Source organism: Staurois parvus, unplaced genomic scaffold (assembly GCF_062004578.1).
Source record: "Staurois parvus isolate SC_StPar_1 unplaced genomic scaffold, SC_StPar_1.0 ptg000554l, whole genome shotgun sequence".
Classification (NCBI taxonomy): domain Eukaryota; kingdom Metazoa; phylum Chordata; class Amphibia; order Anura; family Ranidae; genus Staurois; species Staurois parvus.
The window spans coordinates 2,339,544-2,366,491 of record NW_028318350.1 but is presented as its reverse complement, the minus strand read 5'-3'; the positions used below and the strand labels follow the sequence as shown (position 1 = coordinate 2,366,491).

Below are 26,948 nucleotides of genomic sequence, written 5' to 3'. Positions count from 1 at the left end.
GCCCTCCAGAGGATTTACCCCCCCCCCCCCTTCCTGACCAGGCCAGTTTTAGCAATACAGCGCTGCGTTACTTTAACTGACAATTACGCGGTCATGCAATGCTGTGCTAAAATGAAATTTAAGTCTTTTTTTCCCACAAATGGACCTTGCTTCCGGTGGTATTTGATCGCCTGTACATTTTTAATTTTTTGCTCTATAAACAAAAAAAGACCAAAAATTCTGAGGAAATAATATTTTTGATTTTTGGTATTAAACATGTCCAGTAAAAAAATTTTAAAAATCAAATTTTGTCATAAATTTAGGTCAAAATGTATTCTGCTACATGTCTTTGCTAAAGAAAATCCCAATACGTGTAAATTAAGGGTAGGGCCAGTCCTCCTTGGAAATACAAGATCACATATATATATGTGTGATTTTGCGCAGCCCTGCCGTCCTGTAGCAGTAGTTCTGCTATGGGCGGTTGGGAAGCAGTTAACGAGATAATTACATTCCTGAAATTCTACTTAGAGCTATAATACTGCTTTTTAAGATGTAACATGTTACTAGGCAGCTCCACCTGCACAGCTGTGTCATTCATTCAGAGGACAATGAACCAGCAAACACAAATGCTCCTGCGCTTGGGGATGGACTCGATGCAGGATGCAACCACCTTAAGAATGTCCTGGAACATGCACACCTTGCTGCCCTCAACAGACCGGGGGAATCCAAATATACTGAATGAGGTAAGAACAAAGAGAGGGCGCACAGGCCTAGTGCATTACCATAAAAAATGTTTAATAAGAAATAAAGTATGTGTTGTACTCACAAACGACAATAAAGTCAAGGCACGTCATAAAAGAACAGCTGGGTCAACACCGCGCTGAGTAACAGTCCGTAATGGGGAATGTAGACATCCAATAGGTTGACGCGTTTCAAGGACTTGCCTCTTCCTCAGAGCCTCAGTGCGGTGTTGACCAAGCTGTTCTTTTATGACGTGCCTTGACTTTATTGTCGTTTGTGAGTACAACACATACTTTATTTCTTATTAAACATTTTTTATGGTAATGCACTAGGCCTGTGCGCCCTCTCTTTGTTCTTTCCTCATTCATTCAGACGAATCTGTGAATGAAGAAACTACAAGTCCTGTTTTCCACTGTGGCAGACAGCTTGTAGTTCTCAGCGAACTGCAAGGGTACTGAAGAGTGCCCTTGTAGTCCATTAACACATCTACCAGCTTTCTAACAGAAATTACATCAAAAGGTAAAGGCAAATAAGCTGGGTGAAGAGTGTACATTTTTAAAAAAACATGCAGGTAAAAAAGCAAAAACATTTTTTAAATAGGTGAACTTAGCCTTTAAGTAAAGTTCTAAAAAACCAGTAGGTGAAAAATGTGTTTTATTGTGGAAATTAGGTCAAAACTTTTGGTTTTGCATAGAAAAATCAAATGGTTACAACCTCTGCCTTCATTTATTGCTGTGAATTCAATTCTGGAGAAATTCTCTCACTCCCTGTCCTAGTAATGAAGGTGATCACTGAAACATTAAGTGAGAGGAAACTACCCCAGAAATAAAAACTATTTTCTATTTTCTAAGCAAATGCTTGGAAGCTTAAAAGTTTTAACCTTACCCAAATCTACCCAAAACAAAAGAACGTTTGCTCTGGCCATTCTCATTATCATGACAAGAAAACAAATAATTGTCCCGAGGAACTGTTTTATCATGTTCATACTAGTGTACATCTTCAAAGAGTTTTTTGCTAAAAAGAGCCTTCGGGGGGAAGTTAACCCCTTCAGGGATTCTTGCTCACACTCTCCAAAAGTAAGAAAAATCTTTTGGTATGACATACAGTACATTTTAATCTAAATGTGTCAATAAACGTTTTCAAAAACATATCTATAATTAAAACCTGATTTTGGACTCTCCAGCTTTAGTAAATAAACCCCCTAGTGTCTGACTAATGGATATACATGATGTAATTGATAGTTTTCCTCTGTTGGTAGCCTATTGCTCTGCCTACCTTGCTCATTTACTTGCTTTTTATGTCTTACATGATTGTATTGTATTTTGAGGATTATTACATATGTGCCTTTTTTATATTGTATCCTATACTTTAAGCTGTTTTTGCAGTCTATTCCTTAATTAAAAAAAACACGCTTGTAAAAAAAACAATTTTAGTCTTTTTCATTTATAGAATAAAAAAAATAACCCAGTGGTGATCAGATATCACCAAAAGAAGGATCTATTTTTGTGAAAAAAAAAATGATCTAAATATCATTTGGGCAAGTGTTGCATGACCGCGCAGTTTCCAGTTAAAGTAGCGCAGTGTCGAATAATAAAAAATGGCCTAGTCATGACGGGTAAAATCTTCCAGAGCTTAAGTGGTTAATGCTAGCCCCTCAACTGTTTATTCTTCCATTTCCTATGATTATGGTCAAAAATAATATCCAAAAATCAACACTGCTCCAAGGATCAGGCCCTCCTATCCCTCTTGTATTGAACTGTATTGTTGCTGTATTGTCTCCCGTTATATTGTAAAGCGCTGAGCAAACTGTTGGCGCTATATAAATCCTGTATAATAATATAATATAATAATAATTTTTAGTGCAACAAGGTGATTAAATTTTTGGAACAATTAGAGCCACCCTTTTCTGTTCTAAAATATCTTGAAGTTAAAGATGGACCCTTATTTACTGGAGTAAATTATTTTTTGGAGTAAAACATTTTCATTTTCAAAGCGATTATTTTTTGACTTATCTTAGCAAATAAGCTGAAACAAAGTGATAATTCTCTTTGTAAGGATAACTCAATCATGTGCAAGGAAAACAGGGTGGATACAAATCAATGATTTTTAAAAAAAAATCAAAAAAATCTGATTTTTTTTATTTAAATCGGATTTTTTTGAATAAAATGCTTTTTGAGGAAAATATATTACCATCCAAAGGTTATTCCATCATGAAATAAAGATTAGTTTTTTAATTATGTAGAATAAGGCTGTATATCAGTGGTTCTCAACCTGTGGGTCGCAACCCCTTTGGGGGTCAAATGACCTTTTCACAGGGGTCCCCTAAGACCATCAGAAAACACATATTTCTGATGTGTAAAGAGCAGCTATTGTGTAGAAAGCATCTACTGTGTAGAAAGCATCTACTGTGTTGAAAGCAGCTACTCTGTTAAAAGCAGCTACTGTGTTGAAAGCAGCAGTATTGGAGGTAAAACAACACTTCATGAATTATAATTACAGGGTAAATAATTTTATGGTTGGGGGTCACCACAACATGAGGAAGTGTATTAAAGGGTCACGGCATTAGGAAGGTTGAGAACCACTGCTGTATATGTTTAATTTTTTTGGTAAATAAATTCCATGAATCCATTCACAATGTCACGCTCTTCCAGAGGTTTCTGTAGGATTATTGGGCAGTTTCTCTGCCTACAAGATATTATCACAGATGATTGGTTTACTTTTGCAGTTCTCAAAACTGAATGTGACTCAGCGGAGATCACATGCCTCTTCTTCACAGCAAAAATGTTATAACATGAACAGAGTTAAGAAAAAGATCTTCATCCTAACTTCTACACACCTATGAATACAGAATCAACCCCTTCACTGCTAAGTTTCAAGAAGTTCAGTGAATAGAATAGAAACAATATTTTTCTGATTGTTTGGAGTGGAATAGATCTGCACAAGAAGAAAGTGAAACTAAGTGCGAGGAGGAAGGGGCTGACAATGTGAGGAGGAAGGGGCCGACAGTGCAAGGAGGGAGGGGCCGACAGTGCGAGGAGGGAGGGGCCGACAGTGTGAGGAGGGAGGGGCCGACAGTGTGAGGAGGGAGGGGCCGACAGTGTGAGGGGGGAGGGGCCGACAGTGCGAGGAGGGAGGGGCCGACAGTCTAAGTTTCTTCAAATATATATATTTTGTTTAGCCAAATTAGTTACCAAACATGGATGTTTAAGCAAATCACATATGCTGGAATGTTATTGTTTCAGATGAATAAATCTATTTAAATTGTTATTATTAAGGTAATGATTATTTTTCTCCTTCCTAAATACAACAGAAAAGTTGTCCAAATATGAATGATTAACCTATTAAACTGGGGATAAAAAAACTAATATGAAAAGTTGTTATTCTAAAAATCTTCATCTACTTGTATATTAAAGTTATACCAGCAAGAATTAGTCTTTATGTAGAAAACTAGGATTTACATCCAGCCTTACTGACTAGTGATTTAAATCATGATTTAAATCAGTTTGATTTAAATCAAATCCACCCTGAAGGAAAATATAAAAAACAGGGGTTTTGCTCATGCATGATTGAATGATTGAATTCAGCAAAGATTTACCTTCTTTACTATACTACTGTAGTGAAAATTCACTTTGCAAAGAGAAAATTCATTGAGCTTAGTGAATGGAGTGAAGTTGAGTTCAATACAAACATGCAATCATGAGCAAACAAAATCCTATTTTTTGTATATTGGATATTCTTTGCAATGTGAGTTTCACCTTTATTAAGATAACTGAAATTTATCTTAGCAATGCAAAAAGTAATTTCAAAGATAAAATTCTCTGCGCCTTTAGTAAATCAACTGCATACTGTTCACCAGCTTAAAAGTCCAAACGAGATGTAATTATATTACACTTGTGAGTCATTAAAAAAAAAAAAACGAATAGATTGTGTGTATATATGCAGAAAATGTGCACTTTAAAACAAATAAAACTAGGAAAAAAAGTATGTTTGATTAGATGAATAATAAACCTGTAAAGTGTAATTAACCTGCTCATAAAATGCATAGAATAATGGAAACTACTGATTGGAACTAATCACTAATTTTATCCTGAAAAAAATGTTTTATAATTAGCCTGGAAACATCCACTGAAATCCCAGTTTTATGCTAGTTCACAAACAGAAACATGGCACAAGGATACATTTTGACTACCACTAGCCACTTTCTATAGGTGTAATCCATTCATCCATATCAGATTTTTAACCTCTTCCCGACCGGCCATTATATATATAAACGGCCAGTCGGTGGCACTGCAGGGTCGGGTGACCGTTTATAAACAGCCTCCCCACACCCTGCTTGTGCGCGCTCACAGCACCGCGATCCGGTGCCTGCTGTGTCCTCTGGACACAGTGAAACACCGATCGTCGGACGAGACCTCTGTACGAGGTCCCGATCATGTGATCACTGATTGGCCAATCAGTGATCACATGCAAAGTAGTAAGCAAGATGTCACTTGTGACATCATTGCTTACTACGTGTGAAATCTGTGAATGATCACAGAGGTCACATGGTACAAGGCTATTCACAACAGCCTTGTACCATGTCACAAGCTGTGACCAATCACAGCTCACTCAGTAGTTCTCAATGGCTGCAGGAATGCAGACAGAGAGAAAGAGAAACAATTGCTTTTACATCCTATATGGATGTAAAAGCAATCAGTGTAAAAAAAAAATCTTCATCACCCCCCAAAAGTAGTACAATGTCACCATAGTGACACTGTACTGCTAGGGTGACAGTATGTAAAAAAAAAAAAATAATAATAATATAAAAAAAAAATAAAAATGTAAAAAAAAATGTTTAAAAATTATAATTTTTGGTTATAAACTAATTTGGCTTATTTTTTTTTTACTAAAAAGATAATGGAATAAATTGTGGCCAAGATTTATGATGAAATATTATTTATTTGCAAAATTTTATAAGAAAAACACTTTTTTTTCAAAATTTTTGGACATTTTCATTTACATCGCAAAAAAAAATAAAAATCCCAGCGGTGAATAAATACCACCAAAATAAAGCTTTATCTGTCTCAAAAAAATGGGAAAAAATTCATATGGGTACAGTGTTGCATGGCCGTGCAATTGTCATTCAAAGTGTGATAGCGCTGAAAGCTGAAAACTGCCCTGGTCAGGAAGGGGGTGAAAGTGTCCGGACTGGAAGGGGGGAAATGTGTCCGGACAGGAAGGGGGGGGAAAGTGTCCGGACTGGAAGGGGGGGGGGAAAGTGTCCGGACTGGAAGTGGTTAAATGACTGATAAATGTAAAACGTATTTTTTTTTATCTAGAGGAGGCTATCTATAAAGCAGTCATTGACAGATGTTGATGCTGATTTCTTTGTACCAAGAGAAACATTATATGGCAAGCATGGAAGTTAAAATGTGATGAAAAAGCAGTGACAACCAACAAAAACCTAGCAAAGTTATAGTAATTATATATATATACAGTGGGGATGGAAAGTTTGGGCACCCCAGCTAAAAATTTGTATTAATGTGCATAAAGAAGCCAAGGAAAGATGGAAAAATCTCCAAAAGGCATCAAATTACAGATTAGACATTCTTATAATATGTCAACAAAAGTTAGATTTTATTTCCATCATTTACACTTTCAAAATAACAGAACACAACAAAATGGCGTCTGCAAAAGTTTGGGCCCCCTGCAGAGTTAATATCTTGTACTGCCCCCTTTGGCAAGTATCACAGCTTGTAAACGCTTTTTGTAGCCAGCCAAGAGTTTTTCAATTCTTGTTTGAGGTATCTTTGCCCATTCTTCCTTACAAAAGTCTTCCAGTTCTTTGAGATTTCTGGGCTGTCTGTCACGCACGGCTCTTTTAAGGTCTATCCATAGATTTTCAATTATGTTGAGGTCAGGAGATTGTGAAGGCCATGGCCATCTTTCCTTGGCTTCTTTATGCACATTAATACAAATTTTTAGCTGGGTGCCCAAACTTTCGATCCCCACTGTATATATATATATATGCCACCTTGAGGAATGATACCTCAACTAAAATGAAAGGACAATGCATTTATAAAAGGTAACTTTTTGAAGCTGGAAACAAGTAAAAGGATCAAGTTACAAACGTATAGTTTACCTCATTGGAATGAGTCCGGTTTTGGTGTTTGGCTCTGTCAGAAGCGTTAGAGAAGGCCTTGTTGCAGCCTTCATGCTCACAGACATAAGGTTTCTCTCCAGTGTGAGATCTCAAGTGGGTTTTCAAGTTTTCTAATCTGGAGTAAGCCTTCGAACAGCCTTCAAACTGAATAAAAGAAGGAAGATAGAAACAGGATTATCTTTAAAAAGAAAATGATGAAACTTTAGTCTACACTGCAGGCTAGCAGAAACTGACACCGTAGCTTTTTCACCTGCAAATGATTTATAATTCTGGCCGGCCAGTCTTGATATTTACACAGCTCTGGAAGGGAGCACACCTCATTTATTCTAATGTAAGTAAGCAATAAAACCTAAATTTCTTCTTGCCCCAGTCTGTGACTGGACAGTGAGGGAACAGCAACAGCACGTTTTTTTTTTAATTTTTAAAATCACCTCAAGTAGAGTCTGATCGGCTCAGAGTATTAGTCGTTCCTTTCCCAGTCTGAGTGCTGCTGTGAAAGGGATTGCAACAGACTGATATCAACACACAGTCAGGTACCTACATTCATGGCACGCACACTCACATACCAGGAAATGCATGGCTAAATTTCAGAAGAATTTTCAGACAGAAGGTACATTTATTGAACTTGGGCGCAATAACATTTTTAGATGTTCCCCATAAACCTAGCAATATTATTAACCTCTTGCCGTCCGCCTGCTGTTTATAAACGGCAGGGCGGTGGCACTGCAGGGGCGGGTTGCCATTCATAAATGGCACCCGCCATTTCTAGCTGTGCGCGCTCCCTGGGGGCGCGCAGCACCGCGATCCGGTGCCCGCTGTGTCCTCCGGACACAGTGAAACACCGATCGTCGGACAGGACCTCTGTGTGAGGTCCCGTTCATGTGATCACTGACTGGGCAATCAGTGATCACATGCAAAGTAGTAAGCAAGATGTCACTTGTGACATCATTGCTTACTACGTGTAAAATCTGTGATTGATCACAGAGGTCACATGGTACAAGGCTATTCACAACAGCCTCCCCCCACCCTGCTTGTGCGCACTCACAGCACCGCGATCCGGTGCCCGCTGTGTCCTCTGGACACAGTGAAACACCGATTGTCGGACGAGACCTCTGGACGAGGTCCCGATCATGTGATCACTGATTGGCCAATCAGTGATCACATGCAAAGTAGTAAGCAAGATGTCACTTGTGACATCATTGCTTACTACGTGTGAAATCTGTGAATGATCACAGAGGTCACACGGTACAAGGCTATTCACAACAGCCTTGTACTATGTGACAAGCTTTGACCAATCACAGCTCACTCAGTAGTTCTCAATGGCTGCAAGAATGCAGACAGAGAGAAGGAGGAATGATTGCTTTTACATCCTATATGGGTGTAAAAGCAATCACTGTAAAAAAAAAAAAAAAATCTTCTTCACCCCCCACAAGTAGTACAGTGTCACCATGGTGACACTGTACTGCTAGGGTGACAGTATTTAAAAAAAATAAAAATAAATAATAATATAAAAAAATAAAATAAAAACGTAAAAAAAAAAATGTTTAAAAATTATAATTTTTGGTTATAAACTAATTTGGCTTATTTTTAATTTTACTAAAAAGATAACGGAATACATTTCGGCCAAGATTTATGATGAAAGATTATTTATTTGCAAAATTTTATAAGAAAAACACTTTTTTTCAAAATTGTTGGACATTTTCATTTACATAGCAAAAAAAATTAAAATCCCAGCGGTGAATAAATACCACCAAAATAAAGCTTTATCTGTCTCAAAAAAATGGTAAAAAATTCATATGGGTACAGTGTTGCATGACCGCGCAATTGTCATTCAAAGTGTGATAGCGCTGAAAGCTGAAAATTGCCCTGGACAGGAAGGGGTAAAAGTGTCCGGACTGGAAGTGGTTAACAGCAATTATTTGCAGAAGAAACTAAACCTGCACAAAAAACCTACTATTATGTGGCTTCATTGTTCTTCTCCATGTTATTTGTACTAAGAAGCATTTATTGGAATATTATGTCTATTTTGTATTTGTACAACTGTACTTTTTTTGTACCACCATTTTCTACTCAGCAAAAGTTTGTAAACTGAAAAAATACAACATTTTGAAACAAAATATGTGCTTACTGTGCATTTGTGTGGCTTCTCTCCCGTGTGTCTTCTCATATGGACCACTAGCATATATTGAGCTTTAAATGGCTTTTGCTCTCTTGAACAGTCCACCCAGCGACATACGAACTCCTTCTTCTCACCATGTATGTGATCATTGTTTATATGCTGCACAAAAATAGAAGGCGGCAAACATGAGGAAAGTCTTCACAGTACAAAAAAGATCACAGTCCTTAGATGGAGTCACTGTTAATCATTTTACAGGTCCAATTTACAAAAAAATGAATTTTCATTCTAAATGGTTTCATCCAAATCTGATAACAACACTGATAATAATGTATGCTGATGTTTTAGGACATTTTGGAAATTCTCTGACAATGATAACCCCCTCAAAAGACAGAACAAGCATTCTAATATATCCGTTTATCAGCCATGTGAACAAAGTCAAATTTCTCTTCAACATTTATAGGGGAAGTGGAGAGAGTTCTTTCCTTCTACAGCAGGGATGCCAAAACTCAATTTAATCACGGGCAACATCAGCATTATGGTTGTCTTCAAAGGGCCAGATGTATCTGTAGGACTAGACATCCAGACCACCTTCCCCTCCTCAGATCAGATGTCAACAGGCCCCCCATCAGAAGCCCCCACCCTCCCTTACATCACAGTACACCCCCCCCCCCCATTTACCTTGTGCTGCTGTCGGGAAGAAGCTATGGGTGAAGCTGGGCAGCAGAAAGTGCTGTGTCTGGAGGAGGACTAGAGGAGGGCTGGAGTAAGCTGTCAGAGTCAGCTTAATGCTGAGATCAGGGGAGGTGGAGATGGGGGGTGCTGGGGCTGCACAGAGAGGTGCAGGATCTGTAGGAGCAGTTCTGTCCTCCTCTCTGCTGCCGACTACTGTGACAAAGTGGGGGCAGAGACGAGGGGAGCCACAGCTGCGAGATGCAAGGGCCACATGAAATGAGTGGAGCCTAGCCAGTGACGTCACGGAGGCCGGCGGCCATATTTGTTTCTGCTTTATCCCCTACATGTGAGTGCACATCTGTTATTTATATATCAATAAAGGATCTCAAATTACTACACTATCAAAGTTTCTGTTTGGGCTCGCTGCACTACGAGCCCCTCCTTTCAAGGTGGATTCCTAGTCCGATGCTCCATGCCTTATTTGGTGGGTTCCTTACTGGATATCTGAGTATTCACTACACATGGATGAGGACCCCCTGCTGGATGGATGAAGTACCACAGTTGGTATAGATGAGATGCTGATCACCTGCCGAGCTGTTGGTTTGCCAGATGATCTCCAGTTTCTTTCCCTTCCAGTTCCAGAGTACCAGGAGTGGTCTGATAACTCAAACGCGCAATTGTGTGCGCTATCTGGTTAGTGCATAATATATACCCACCTAAGAGCATGGGAATCACTGATTCTTCACCTCGTATTGGGACGTCTACCATCACGTCGCAGGATGTGATAGCATGCCAAATTAGTCACTATATGCACTTTATAGTGTCACTGATAGAGACTCTATTTATTACTATCATTTTATTATTGATCATTACACCTTATATTTATGTTTATTAGTTCAATACCCTATACTTAGCGCTGCATTTTTTATATTATGCCACATGAAATGGTCTGGCGGGCCAAATGTGACATTTGTGAAAATCATACAAGTGAGTGTTTTTACAAATTCATCCTATAACATAATAACTGTGCAATGTAATCTCTACACCATCCATCCACTATTTGCCTTAATCCCCAAATAAAATAAAATATATTTTTTATAAAGTCCACTACAAAATAAAATCCACTAAAATTTCTTTACAGTCCACCAGATAAAAATCCAAACAATTCTTCCGAAGATATCCAAAAAATATCCACCTCAAAAAAAGAAAATTCACATAGTGCATTACCTTTTCTAAATAAATAAAATTATTTTTTTTAAAAAATTTCATATAGTTAATATAGTGAATATTCGTGAAAAATAGTGAAAAACGTGAAACAAACGTGAATCAGTGAAGATCAAATAAGTGTATATAAGTGTATATATTTGATCTTCACTGATTCACATTTGTTTCACGTTTTTCACTATTTTTCACGAATATTCACTATATTAACTATATGAAATTTTTTAAAAAAAAATAATTTTATTTATTTAGAAAAGGTAATGCACTATGTGAATTTTCTTTTTTTGAGGTGGATATTTTTTGGATATCGTTGGCAGAATTGTTTGGATTTTCATCTGGTGGACTGTAAAGAAATTTTAGTGGATTTTATTTTGTAGTGGACTTTATAAAAAATATATTTTATTTTATTTGGGGATTAAGGCAAATAGTGGATGGATGGTGTAGAGATTACATTGCACAGTTATTGTTATAGGATGAATTTGTAAAAACACTGTCACTTCTATGATTTTGTACACCTTCAGGGGAGGGTGTTGATTGTGTTGTAGGGTAATTATTAAATTTGGAGGTGGTTATTTTATAAAGACATTTGTGAAAAGCCTAAGGGGACTATTGGTAGATTTTTTTTTTTTTTAAAAGCAGATATGTTCAAAGCTAAATACAGAAACAATGCTGTTTTAGACAGATTAAAACAAATTAACAAGTAGAGCAGCTGTGTATGCCTGGCATTAAAATGTTAAGATAACATCCCATTCATACATATCATATTCATTCATCATTTCATATTATGTCCTAGGAACCAAATGTCCCTCATGCTTGCCCTGGACATAATTCTAAAAGTCATATCAATAAATACAGAACAGAAAAGGGACAAGTAAACATTTTGTAGTTTTGGGAATTCATGAATCATACTGTAGTAGTAACAATTCTTTCTTGATACCTCTAGATGGCAGAATATACAAAATAGTTCCACTACTAAGCAGGAATTCCTTACCTTCATTTGTGAATCCTCCTGATCTATATCACCCCAGTTTAATATGTTATAATCATGATGAACTAATTTGACCTTCTCTAGCACATATTGTAAAGTCCAGTACAGTCCAGGTGAAGTGATTTTAACTGCATTAAATTGTCACAAGGTACATGATTACTTTGTAGGCTAGAAATTAAAATAAGTCCATTGACTTCTTGAAATTGTCATTTTGTTTTTGCTACGTATTGAAATCAGTTTACAAAAGAAAAAAAAAAGTTACCTTGGCAAATGCTAAAACTAAAAATTGCAATATGTGGAATGAAAGGTCTGAGAAGCACTCGAGACATATAATGCAGACAGTTACAGTTTATTCAGTAGGCAGTTCCAAGTTGTTCAGCTTACAAAATGCCTTGTGGCGATGACCGCTGGGCCTAAATTTTAAAACTGCTAAAAATGATCTTTGTATCAAAATAAAGCAATTGATTTTAGAACATTAGCTAGTTCCTAGGTAATCTGTGATGCTTTAGCGTGGTCTTACAAGCCGTATTATAAGTATCACAAACTGAAAGCTGTCTCTGCAATACAAAAAAAACAAAACATTACTGGTATTTAACTCTTCTTTTCAACTTTGACCTACAGGTAAGCTCAAAAATAGTCTTAAGATTGTAAGCTCCAAGGAGCAGGGCCGTCCTAATTGAACTGTATCGCTGCTGTACTGTCTTCCTTTATATTGTAAAGTGCTGAGCAACCTGTTGGTGCCATAAATCCCGTATAATAGTAATGTCTTACCAGTAGGTACCTTGGGAAGTACCTAAATCAGTGGCGGACTCCAGGAAAATGGCCGCCGGGTGCCCGCCCTCTCACTAAGGATCATGATTAAGCCGGATCCTATATAAGGGCATTTTGATTACCGGTGGGCCTTAACCCTGATGAAGTCACGACGCACGTGACGCAACGCGTCGGTACGCCATATCCGGTTTCGAGTAACGTCACTTCCGGTCATATTGGTTTCCCCTGGTTTCATGCAATACACCCATGGGATGGGGAAAATGCTGATGTGACTACAACTATATGTGAGTGTAATCTTTGCCTTCTTTATTGGCTTTATTAAACCTATTACACTATGGAAGGATCTCTCGTTTCTTGTATATTACTGAGTGGAGGTGGAGTGGAACAGAGGAGTCTCCAATTCCCTTGTGACATCTGGATGGGCTATCCATATACAAGGACCTGATACAGAGGAGAGTAATAGCTTTTTGGCCCTGTGTGTGTCAGTGCGGGGAGGTGAGCAGCCACTGCTGCCATTTGAGGATTTGTGCACTAGAAGTGAAGATCACTTTTTCACGAAGTTTTTCACTTGCATGGACTTTGCTTTATTTTTTATTTCATTTTTTTGATCATTCACAGATGGTGGTTTTTTATTTAAGTGATGCACAGGTATAGGATGGAATCTTGTGATTGAATTCATTATATATACATGGTATTTTTTTATCATTTTTCATCCTTCTTTGGTTTATATTCACATTGATGTGTATTTTTATTTCACAGTAAAACCGTTTAATTAGCCCTGAAATACATCATATATATAATATATATGAGCTCCTTTTCACAGAGCACCAATCGATAGGTATAATTAGGCACTGTAGTATTTAATTTTGATAATAGTAGCGCTTCACTAATTTTTGTAAAATATTGATCAATTACTGGTTTAGTCGAGTGACAGCAGCTATCCTATAGGGATAGTATAGGGAATCCATTGATATAAAGCGCAGGAGGATACTTCCTTTTACCTAAATCTGTGTTGTTTAGTAGCTACTGTCATCGGATCAGGCCAATGACATCAGTGGTGTGCGTGCTGCATTCAAAACAGTGTGCTGCGATTGCAGCCAGTGCTGTGCCACAATGGTGACTCCATCATACATGAGCGGGAGTAACAACGTTGCAGCCCAACCATTCAACGACTGGACAGCGTGAGCCCAGGAAGGAATAGCGGGTGTATATGGAAGTGCTGGCAGTGGTGACAGTGCAGCACTGGAGGGCTTAATTTCACAGGTAAATCTGTCATAGTGTGCTAATATGTGGTGCATAGCATCGAGCACCTAGGGCCCAATAAAAAAAAAACAAAAAACAAAAGTAGAGTTAAATACCGCTTTAACCTCCCTGGCGGTATGATTATGTCAGGAATTTTGTACCAAAAGCGGTACCATTATTTTGCATGGAAATTTGGAGTTATGTATTGTAGGCCTGCAATTCTTAGTAATTACTTAATAAATGCTCATAAAAAATAATAATATAATAATAATAAATTTAATTCAATAATATAATCAAACCAAAAACACTGAAATTTGAAATATAGCGCCAAGTTCGCACATCGCTGAGCAAAGTCGCAAAATTTTCAGTGTCTGATGACGAATTTCTCCACAAACCATTATCACTCAATTCTGCAAGTGGTTCTGATTTACTATCGCTGTTCTAAAACCGCTTTTGACGTAAAGGGACGCTTTTTGGACACCATGGACTTTTCTAAGTTTCCAGGCAGAAAGAACAGTAAAAATGCAGGCAGGGCGCCGGACAAAGCACTCGGGACAAAAAGTATGTGAAATGCAGTGAAACAGCAATGACATAAAAAATGTCATTTTTTAAAGATTTCAAATTTCCCGACGTCACAGGGACCGGAACACGGAAGCCGGATGCCGGCATCGGCCAGAGGAGATGGCCGGGGACGCTGCAGGGGACACATCGCGGGAGCGAAGGACAAGGTAAGTGCTGCAGGGACCCCCGGAGAACGCCGCATGGTATTCCCGAGTGTAGCTCGGGGGGGTTACCGCTTTTGGTACTGAAACTTTACCCCGAGCTACACTCGGGAATACCGTCAGGGGGGTTACGCCTTGTCACAAAACACTGAGCCAAAAATGCTCAAAGGTAGGATATGCATTCCTTGCCTTGTTTCATAAACTGATAACAATGCCTTTTTTATGAACTATAAGGTTGTAGCTAAAGAAATAGAAACAAAAGTAAAGGTTTTGAATATTTATTTATACACACATTTATGTTTACACTGCATGGAAGTAAAAAGCACATGCCTGATATATTTGCCATTAAATAGGCCCTTCATTGCACAGGCAGTTTCAGATTATTCTCTATCCTAAACAGAGAAAAGCTGGTGTCACGATGTAAGAAAACCGGCTTGGAAAAGCACCGACCGCTGCATATGTATGGTAAATGAAGAATGGATCTTCTAAGGCCCTGGTGCCCAACTCACAGCCTAGGGCTGCATGTGGCTCTCTGGCACTTTTTGTGTGGCCCTCAGGGCCCCTGCATATAGCAGTCTGCATTTTGTTTACCTAGGTGCTTACTCAAATGAAAACTTTTCTTTAGGGTAACTTCTAGTAGTAAAATAATTTGGTTTATTTCTTTTACACTATCTTACTTTTTTTCTATACTGACTATTCTTTTTCTCTTTTTGTGTTATTTCCATGTGATCGTATATAAGGTATTTTGCTGAAAGAAATATCAAATGTGGCACAAGTGTGTTTTATAAACGGTTGTGGGAAGCAGAAATTGGAAAGTATTGATTTGTAAAGGGGCTGTAATAGCAGTGCTTTTTAACAGTCTCATGCAATGTGTCTTTAGTCTATGGATTGTAAGCTGGAAGGAGCAGGGCCCTCAATCCCCTCATGTACCAGCATCCCCTCCCTCCTAGATTGTAAGCTCCAAGGAGCAGGGCCCTCGATCCCCTCATGTTTTACATTGTATTGTTGTTGTTCTGTCACCCTTTGTAATGTACGAAGCGAACTATCGGCGCTTTATAAATACTGTATAATAATAATAATAATAATATGGACCAGGGGCGGACTGACCATTTGGAAACTCGGGCACTGCCCGAGGGCCCGGGGTCAGTAGGGGGCCCCATGAGATGCCCCTGGTACCTTTTCATAGGCTTTTTTGAGTTTGGGCAAGGACACAGGGGCCCCATGATCCCCTATTGCCCGGGGGCCTCATGAGTTGTCAGTCCACCCCTGATATGGATGAAGCATTTCCCCATTCTTCAAAAATTCCTACAGCATGTTTGCAATTTCTGACCACCTCTTGTAAAATGTCTGTATTCTTTGACCACCTCTTGTTGCACGTTTGTGTATCTGATAAATTTCTGTAGCATTACATTCAGCAAGTATTATGCACAGCCCTTTGGGGATGTCAGGGGGCCACATTTGAGGCCCTGTATAACAATTAAGATGACCCCCAACTATTCTAAGGTGTCACAGAAGTGTCTGTGTTTTGCTCGTTTAGAATGTAATTAATTCTTGTGACTAAGGTATTGCAATGCCACCCTCTATACAAAGTGTATGAGGCCACAATAGGAAGAAGCAGTGTGTTCTGACATGTGACATCTTCATGTCCTGGCAAAGTTACTCAATAGAATTCTACAGGCGATCTGCATATTATTATTATTATTATACAGTATTTATAAAGCGCCAATAGTTGGCTCAGCGCTGTACATTACAAAGGGGGACAGAACATGTGACAGAACAATACCAATACAATGCAAAACATGAGGGGATCGAGGGCCCTGCTCCTTGGAGCTTACAATCTAGGAGGGAGGGGATGGTGGCACAGGAGGAGATAGCTGTGGGGGATGGAGTGGTAGGAAGAGTGGAGGAGGTTGGCAAGTTAGCAGGGGGTGGGGTAGGCTTCCCTGAGGAGGTGGGTTTTCAGGGCCTAAAGGAGAGGAGAGTAGGTGATAATCTGATGGGTTGGGGCAGGGAGTTCCAGAGGATGAGTGACACCCTGGAGAAGTCCTGGAGTCGGGCTTGGGAGGAGGAGACCAGGGAACTAGAGAGAAGGAGGTCTTGTGAGGAGCGGAGTGTGCCTGCTGGGTGGTACTTGGATATTAGGTCAGTGATGTAGTTTGGGGCAGTATGGTGGACGGCTTTGTACGTCAGTGTTAGGATTTTGAATTTGATCCGTTGCGCAATCGGGAAGCCAGTGGAGGGATTGGCAGAGGGGGGTGGAGGACACTGAGTGGAGGCCAGTGGAGGGATTGGCAGAGAGCGGTGGAGGACACTGAGTGGAGGTCAGTGGAGGGATTGGCAGAGGGGGGTGGAGGACACTGAGTGGAGGCCAGTGGAGGGATTGGCAGAGGGGGGTGGAGGACACTGAGTGGAAGCCAGTGGAGGGATTGGCAGAGGGGGGTGGAGGACACTGAGTGGAAGCCAGTGGAGGGATTGGCAGAGGGGGGTGGAGGACACTGAGTGGAGGCCAGTGGAGGGATTGGCAGAGGGGGGTGGCGGAAACGGAGCGGTTGGAAAGGTGAATGAGTCTGGCAGCCGTATTCAGGATGGACTGAAGCGGGGATAGCCAGCAGCAAGGCAGGCCAGTGAGGAGGGAGTTGCAGTAGTCGAGTTGTGATATGATGAGGGAGTGGATGAGCTGTTTAGTGGTTTCTGGGGTTAGGAACGTGCGGATTTTGGCGATGTTGCGGAGGTGGAGTCTGCGTGTTGCGGAGGTGGAGTCTGCATGAGTTTGTTAAAGATTGGACTTGGGGCTGGAAGGATAGGTTGGAGTCCAGAATGACTCCAAGTACTCTGGCCTGCGGGGCGGGTTTGATGGTGGCATTGTTGGATGTGATGGAGAAGTCAATGGGGGGTGGTGTCCGGGCTGGGGGGAAGACAAGAAACTCGGTTTTGGAGAGGTTCAGTTTAAGGAAGTGGAGCGACATCCAGTCTGATATGTCGCTCAGTAGGTGTGTGATTCGGGCGGAGAGTGAGGTGGTGAGGTGGGGGGTTGAGAGATAGATTTGTGTGTCGTCGGCATAGATATGTCCATGTATTCTATTTTAACAGCCCCAGAAGCCTGCGTGCCATTGCACAGGAGCCTCTTACAGTCATGGACCCCAATACAAACCGAACAGAGCAGAATGAACATTATATCTTACAATCTGTTGATTTTGGTTGACAGTTGGAGATTTATAGGATCACCTCACTAGATGTATGTCACATGGAACAATGCAAACCAATTCATTTTAAATGAAACCTGGTCCCTCATGTCATATTTTAAAACGAACCTATTGGAAAAAGTTAAACGTTTTCTTTCACTATCTGTTTTTTTTTTTTTTTTTTAACTAAGAATCTAACATCAAAGGGGCAAAGAAAACATACATTCCAATCAAATCAGAGCAGAACACAAAGCAACTGTGAATTTGTCAGATTTTGTGGGGGCTCCATTGACAATATCTGAGTGTCAACCATCCTGAATCCCTGAGATAAAAGTGATCTGTGTTAGCGGAGTAGTTTATACTTTAGCCCTCGTTTCACAGTATAGCTAGGTTTTCTTTTTTATCCACTGGGTTTGCAGCTGCCCATACATAACAGTCAATAGGTTAAACATGCTCAGCTTGTATGTTGGGCTGAGAGTCCGAGAATTCCCAAAAGAGAAGAAAATCCCTGGCTCCTGTACAAAGAAAACACTGTACTTTGCTCCAAGGAGCTTTTTGTGGCAATTTAAATGTACAGAGACAGACACAATATCCTGCAGAAGCAAAATCTACCTTATAACATTCCTGACCTGAAGAAGAAGATATGACCCCCGGAGGAATAGGAGGTGCAGTATCTATTCAGACAAATGCACTGTCATCCTTAAAGCTACTGATTGATGCTTTTAATCCCCTTCTTGTTGCAGCACATATAGTTGTATGTATGTGATATGGATATATTCTGTTTGAAATGTTTTAAATATAATAAAATCAGTGCAAAGCCTGTAATAATACAGTCAACTCTGCAATGTGTTGCTCATATTTTACTGTTAATGCATTGTTTATGTCATAGTAATGTTCAAATACTGTAAGTTGTAGGGATGGCTATATATCATAAATCAATCTAAAATGAACAGTTACCCACTTAATGTACCTTACACAAGTATTACATACAGTACATGTACAAAAAGAAGGAAAAAGTAGAGCGGTTTCCCACAGCAACTAATTAGATCATTAGATTGTAAGCTCTTATGAGCAGAGCCCTCCTAACCAGGGGCGGACTGACCATTTGGAAACTCGGGCACTGCCCGAGGGCCCGGGGTCAGTAGGGGGCCCCATGAGATGCCCCTGGTAAAAAATTTAAATCCCAGCGGTGAATAAATACCACCAAAATAAAATGTTATCTGTTTCAAAAAAATTATAAAAAATTCATATGGGTACAGTGTTGCATGACCGCGCAATTGTCATTCAATGTGTGATAGCGCTGAAAGCTGAAAATTGCCTGGGTCAGGAATGGGGTATAAGTGTCCGGACAGGCAAGGGCGGACTGACCATTTGGAAACTCGGGCACTGCCCGAGGGCCCGGGGTCAGTAGGGGGCCCCATGAGATGCCCCTGGTAAAAAATTTAAATCCCAGCGGTGAATAAATACCACCAAAATAAAATGTTATCTGTTTCAAAAAAATTATAAAAAATTCATATGGGTACAGTGTTGCATGACCGCGCAATTGTCATTCAATGTGTGATAGCGCTGAAAGCTGAAAATTGCCTGGGTCAGGAATGGGGTATAAGTGTCCGGACAGGCAAGGGCGGACTGACCATTTGAAAATCGGGCACTGCCCGAGGGCCCGGGGTCAGTAGGGGGACCCATGAGATGCCCCTGGTAAAAAATTTAAATCCCAGCGGTGAATAAATACCACCAAAATAAAATGTTATCTGTTTCAAAAAAATTATAAAAAATTCATATGGGTACAGTGTTGCATGACCGCGCAATTGTCATTCAATGTGTGATAGCGCTGAAAGCTGAAAATTGCCTGGGTCAGGAATGGGGTATAAGTGTCCGGACAGGCAAGGGCGGACTGACCATTTGGAAACTCGGGCACTGCCCGAGGGCCCAGGGTCAGTAGGGGGCCCCATGAGATGCCCCTGGTCCCTTTTTCATAGGCTTTTTTGAGTTTGGGCAAGGACACAGGGGCCCCATGATCCCCTATTGCCCGGGGGCCCCATGAGTTGTCAGTCCGCCCCTGCTCCTAACCCTCTTGTATTTTATTGTATTGTAACTGCACTGTCTCCCTTTAGAAGCTGGGAAGCAGAAAGTGCTGTGTCTGGAGGAGGACTAGAGGAGGGCTGGAGTAAGCTGTCAAGAGTCAGCTTAATGCTGAGATCAGGGGAGGTGGAGATGGGGGGTGCTGGGGCTGCACAGAGAGGTGCAGGATCTGTAGGAGGAGTTCTGTCCTCCTCTCTGCTGCCGACTACTGTGACAAAGTGGGGGCAGAGACGAGGGGAGCCACAGCTGCAAGAGAGATGCAAGGGCCACATAAAATGGCCTGGCAGGCCAAATGTGACATTTATGAAAAGCCTAAGGGGACTATTGGTAGCTTTTTTTTTTTTTTTTTTTTTAAAAAGCAGATATGTTCAAAGCTAAATACAGAAACAATGCTGTTTTAGACAGATTAAAAACAAATTAACAAATAAAGCAGCTGTGTATGCCTGGCATTAAAATGTTAAGATAACATCCCATTCATACATATAATATTCATTCATCATTTCATATTATGTCCTAGGAACCAAATGTCCATCATGCTTGCCCTGGACATAATTCTAAAAGTCATATCAATAAATACAGAACAGAAAAGGGATCTTGTATTGTAACTGCACTGTCTCCCTTTAGATTGTAAAGTACTGCGCAAACTGTTGGCTATATATTTTATGAATAATAATAATAATCATGCCTTCAATTCCAACTCCCTCCTAGATTGTAAGCAGGAAAGAGCAGGGCCCTCGAACCCCTCGTGTATTGTATTGTTACTGTATTGTCTCATGTTCTGTCCCCCACTTTAACCTCCCTGGCGGTCTGATTCTTTCCGATTTTTTGTGCTGAAAGTGGTACATTATTTTGCATGGAAATATGTAGTTTTTTATTGTAGGCTGTAATTTTTAGGAATAACTCCCTGAAATCTGTCCGAACAAGAGTCTAGTAAACATCCCGGAGATGATAAAACTTGAAACACGAAATCATAAATTATAATTTAATAAATAATCATTAAAAATAATAATATAATAATAATAAATTTAATTCAATAATATAATCAAACCAAAAACACTGAAATGTGAAATACAGAGGCAAATTCGCACATCGCTGGGCAAAGTCGCAAAATCGTTTTCAGTGTCTGATGACGAATTTCCCCCACGAATCATTATCACTCAATTCTGCAAGTGGTTCTGATTTACTATCGCTGTTCTCTAGCCGGTCTAAAACCGATTTTGACCTAAAGGGACGCTTTTTGGACGCCATGGACTTTTCTAAGTTTCCAGGCAGAAAGAACAGTCGAAATGCAGACAGGGGACAGGACAAAGCAGTCGGGACAAAATGTATGTGAAATGCTTTGAAACAGCAATGACAGCAAAAATGAAATTTTTTAAAAATTTAAAATTTCCCGCCGGTACCGGCGCCCGTACGTCCCGACGTCACAGGGACCGGAACACAGAAGCCGGATGCCGGCATCGGCCGGAGGAGATGGCCGGGGACGCTGCAGGGGACACATCGCGGGAGCGAAGGACAAGGTAAGTGCTGCAGGGACCCTCGGAGAACGTCGCATGGTAAGCCCGAGTGTAGCTCGGGGTTACTGCTCTTGGTATTGAAATTTTACCCCGAACTACACTCGGGAATACCGCCAGGGGGGTTAATGTACAGCGCTGAGCAAACCTTCTGCCGCTATATAAATACTGTATAATAATAATAATAGAATCATAGTTTTGGATGTTAATGGTTGATGTGAGCAGCCTTTTTACTTATGTGATCGCTACGTGTGAGCAACAAAGAACCTGAGTTTAAGAAACACATATTTATATATTATTTCTGCTTAGTAATACCAAACATATGAATCATTTCATGTGACCTTTCTTTATATACTGTTTGATTGTGCTGTTATCTAGTAGTGTAACTGCACTTTAACTTCAAAAGCAAACTAAGGGACACAGTTAACATTTTTTTTCAAAGCAATACAGAGGTTAATGCCAGACTAAACCTATGGCTTAGATGTACTGCCTTTCACTGCAGTGTTGCTGCTGGGACTCTCCTGTAAGCTCTGTCAACACTGTTCTGAAAGCCAACTACAGCGCGATACGGTTTCACCTTCTTTGAGCAGCCCGTGTTCTGCTTCAAGAAATGGAATCCAGCAGGAAGCTAGTTAAGGAGGTGGTATTTATGATGTGACAGCTATCCCCTGGGATCTCTACTTTACTGGCTTCTGCAGTCTCTCTGGACAGTGCAACAGTAAACGTGGCCTCTACTTTCTCTCTGGCCTTTTTAGCACTCTTGGAGAACATAACTTCATCACATTGAGAAAACAAGTGATAACATCATAAAGGGGCGGTAAAAAAAAAAACACAAGTTAGTAAATGTATAATTTGCTGTTCATGCCCAACTATAAGATCATCTAGATCAGTGGTTCTTAACCTTGTTGGAGGTACTGAACCCCACCGGTTTCATATGCGCATTCACTGAACCCTTCTTAATTGGAAAAATAAAATATGATTTTTAAAATTCAAAACATAGGTATATATTTATACATAGGTGCACAAAATGAACAAAACCGTTAAGAACAAAACCATTAAAACATGATTTTCACACAAAAAACAAAAACATAATAATGAATATTTACTGCACGAATCATATGAGTCGGGTGCGGGTCTTTACCTCCGCTGAACCCGCGAGACTGACTCACCGAACCCCTGGGGTTCGATCGAACCCAGGTTAAGAACCACTGATCTAGATTGATTTATTTATTAACCTCCCTGGCGGTATGATTCTTTCCGATTTTTTGTGCTGAAAGCGGTACCATTTTTTTGCATGGAAATATGCAGTTTTTTTTATTGTAGGCTGTAATTTTTAGGAATAACTCACTGAAATCTGTCTGAACAAGAGTCTAGTAAACATCCCGGGGAGGATAAAATTTGAAACACGAAATCATAAATTATAATTTAATAAATAATCATAAAAAATAATGATATAATAATAATAAATTTAATTCAATAATATAATCAAACCAAAAACACTGAAATGTGAAATACAGAGGCAAATTCGCACATCGCTGAGCAAAGTCGCAGAATCGTTTTCAGTGTCTGATGAGGAATTTTCCCCACGAATCATTATCACTCAATTCTGCAAGTGGTTCTGATTTACTATCGCTGTTCTCTAGCCGGTCTAAACCCGCTTTTGACGTAAAGGGACGCTTTTTGGACGCCATGGAGGTTTCTAAGTTTCCAGGCAGAAAGAACATTCAAAATGCAGGCAGGGGACAGGACAAAGCACTCGGGACAAAATATATGTGAAATGCATTGAAACAGCAATGACAGCAAAAATGACATTTTTTAAAAATTTAAAATTTCCCGCCGGTTCTGGCGCCCGTACGTCCCGACGTCACAGGGACCGGAACACGGAAGCCGGATGCCGGCATCGGCCGGAGGAGATGGCCGGGGACGCTGCAGGGGACGCATCGCGGGAGCGAAGGACAAGGTAAGTGCTGCAGGGAACCCCAGAGCAGCGCCGCATGGAAAGCCCGAGTGTAGCTCGGGGTTACCGCTCTTGGTACTCAAATTTTACCCCGAGCTACACTCGGGAATACCGCCAGGGAGGTTAAAGGTACAAATATAACGCCGTCAATTTACGCAGCGCTTTACATAAATATTGTACATTCACATCAATCCCTAAACCTCAAGGAGCGTACAATCTAAGGTCCCTAACTTACATTCATACATACACCTTCTAGGGCCAATTTAGACAGGAGCCAATTAACCTACCAGCATGTTTTTAGAGTACTCAGAGGAAACCAGAGTACCCGGAGGAAACCCACACAGGCACAGGGAGAAATTGCAAACTCCGTGCAGGTAGTGCTGTGGTTGGGTTTTCGAACCAATGACCCTAGTGCTGCTCAGCAGAATTACTAACCACTTAGCCACTATGCTGCCCATGTGCTATTTGCCATCATTTTCTGTCGGACTAAAATACTATAGTTGTTATCATTGCTCAGTTCCTAAAACACGGTTAAGTTTAGTAGACAAGTGTACTTTTACTTACATTCACCCCTACTGCATCCCCTTCCCATAGATACTCCCTTCTACTCACCATCAGCAGATAGGTACATGAACCTGTTGGAGCCTGGCACTGAGGTCAGAAGTGTCCATACTGGACTCCCTCCCCAGGAACCATGCCCATTAGACTGACGGGCACATGGCTGAGGAGTTTTTTAGTGTGTTGGGCCGAGTCTGAAGGGGAACTGAGAAACTAGTTCAGATCTGCCTTGAAGTTGACTGACAGCCCATGGCAGTGTGAGGATCTCTAGCCACTAATCAGTACAATTGTGGCTTTTGAGTCCTCACACATTGTCAATCAAACATAAGGTGGACCTAGTGACTGGAGTAATTTCCCAAATAAGGGTATTAACCATTTTTGGGTAATTATATCACAACTATCCCTGTCCTATTTTTTATATTTAGGTGGTTGTAAACCTCAGAAATAAAATATGAACAAAGCATATACCTCTATAGGGTGTACTTGTCTCAATTCAGATCATTACGTGTCATTCTGTCTCCTCTGCCATCAACAGGGGCGGACTGACAACTCATGGGGCCCCCGGGCAATAGGGGATCATGGGGCCCCTGTGTCCTTGCCAAAACTCAAAAAAGCCTATGAAAAAGGTACCAGGGGCATCTCATGGGGCCCCCTACTGACCCTGGGCTCTCGGGCAGTGCCCGAGTTTCCAAATGGTCAGTCCGCCCCTGGCCATCAACATGAGTTCTGATACCATTTGCTGACACCAAGAGAAAAATGATGACAGGGGAGGGACCTCCAGCAGATTGACAGCTTTAGCTCTGTTCCTGTGAGCTATGTGAAGGGGTGTGTCCCTTCCCTCCAATCAGCTCTCAGAGCTCTCCTCACTGATGTAACTTCAGACTCCACCCCCTGCTTTTCAGAGCTGAGAGATCCTGTGTAATATCTGCACTTTGAATAGATGTAGTGGACAGACGGTGTAGACAAACAGATACAACGTATGTAGGACGATTTGTTTAATCTCTGTGTATAGGTCAGTCACTTCACTGGGTATAGGTAGACATCTACAACCATTTTTACAGGTTCCTGAAGTGGCAGTTAGAACAACCTGAAATTGTCTCCCATGTATGTAATGTTATTAACCATTTGCCGCCCGCCCTATGGCCGAATGGCGGCCGGCAAATGTCATCAGCGTTCCGGGTGGATGCCATATGGCGTCCTCCCGCACATGTGCAGATTGCGCTCCTGCAGAGCAGCGCAGCAGCGCGATCTGTCACTGGCCGTGTACCTCGGACACGGCCGATGACAGATCTGGGTATCGGCCCCGTTGCCGGTACCATGTGACCTGCTGTGACCAATCACAGCAGGTCACATGACAGTTGTATACAATGGATGGCTTCATTCATGCCATCCATTGTATACTAGTGTCTAGCTGTGAATGGTCACAGCTAATCACATGCACATGTCATGTGATTAGCTGTGGCCAAATCACAGCTAAGCACAAAACAAAAAAAAAAAAACCTGAATGAATCGATGTCATTCAGGTAAATGCTTGCTTATAGCAAAGTAATTCTTTGCTATAAACAAATTGTGTAAAAAAAAAAAAAAAATTCACTTTCCCAAAGTAGTACAATGTTACTATAGTAACATTGTACTACTTTGGGCATAGTGAAATATGAAAAAAAATCTTAAAAAAAAAAATATATATATAATTTTTTTTTCATAATATATAAAAACAAAAATAGTGAAACTAATTTTTTTAATTTTTTAATTTCCCGAAAAATTATGACAAAAAAAATACAACTTCAAAAGACTCGCCATGCCTCTTATGAAGTACGTCGGACTGTCTACTTTGCAAAAAGGGGTCATTTGGGGGATATCTGTACTGTCCTGACATTTGGGGGATATCTGTACTGTCCTGACATTTGGGGGTATCTGTACTGTCCTGACATTTGGGGGATATCTGTACTGTCCTGACATTTGGGGGATATCTGTACTGTTCTGACATTTGGGGGATATCTGTATTGTCCTGACATTTGGGGGATATCTGTACTGTTCTGACATTTGGGGGATATCTGTACTGTCCTGACATTTGGGGGATATCTGTACTATTCTGACATTTGGGGGATGTCTGTATTGTCCTGACATTTGGGGGATATCTGTACTGTTCTGACATTTGGGGGATATCTGTACTGTCCTGACATTTGGGGGATATCTGTACTATTCTGACATTTGGGGGATGTCTGTACTATTCTGACATTTGGGGGATGTCTGTACTATTCTGACATTTGGGGGATGTCTGTACTGTCCTGAAATTCTTGGACCTCAAGAAATTCGATTGGCCTTCAGGACTGATCAATATTCAGATCTATACCATAGTTTGTGAACTCTATAACTTTCCTACAAACTAAATAATACATCCTAATTTGGGTTATTTTCACCAAAGACATGTAGCAGAATACATCTCGGCCTAAATTTATGAAGAACAATTATTTATTTGCAAACTTTTATAACAGAAACAAAGAAAAACTTTTTTTTTTCAAAATTTTTGGTCTTTTTTTTGTTAATTTAGCAAAAAATAAAACCCCACCGGTGATTAAATACCACCAAAAGAAAGCTCTAGTTGTGTGAAGAAAATGATAAAATTTTAGTTTGGGTACAATGTTGTATGACCGCGCAATTGTCATTCAAAGTGTGAGAGCGCTGAAACCTGAAAAATGGCCTGGGCAAGAAGGGGGAAAATTGCCCGGTATTGAAATGGTTAAACAGACACAAATGCTTGCTTGAAATAGTAGTAGGTAGTTCTAAATGGACTTACCACCACAAAAGTGTAGGTAAGACTTTACTGAAATCCCCAGAGCGTGGAGAATATGGAGAAAAACTGTACTGGAATGTTTTTATTAATGTGACCGTTTCCCGCAAAGGGGGTTATCCCCGGCACCATTCAGCCGCTGAAGATTTCCCAAACGAAAACTAAATGTAAACAAAGGGGCCATGGATAGTAGTGTGTCATTACCCAAATATGGCTTAAGTCACAAGGTAGGTAGAGCTTGATGGGGAACTGACAGTGCATGGCAGTGAG

The 26,948-nt window shown here is 40.4% G+C and overlaps 1 protein-coding gene across 3 annotated transcripts in view; it reads right to left on the bottom strand.

The window, feature by feature from the left end:
- GLI3 (GLI family zinc finger 3) overlaps positions 1-26,948 on the bottom strand; it is a 487,507-nt gene that overhangs the window by 30,590 nt on the left and 429,969 nt on the right. For all 3 annotated transcript variants that reach the window (XM_089691206.1, XM_089691208.1, XM_089691207.1), the window contains exons 11-12: positions 8,991-9,140; positions 6,842-7,006 (exon numbers count right to left, since the gene is read on the bottom strand). In XM_089691206.1, the coding sequence (XP_089547332.1) occupies positions 6,842-7,006; positions 8,991-9,140 (315 nt within the window). The remainder of the gene's footprint in view (positions 1-6,841; positions 7,007-8,990; positions 9,141-26,948) is intronic.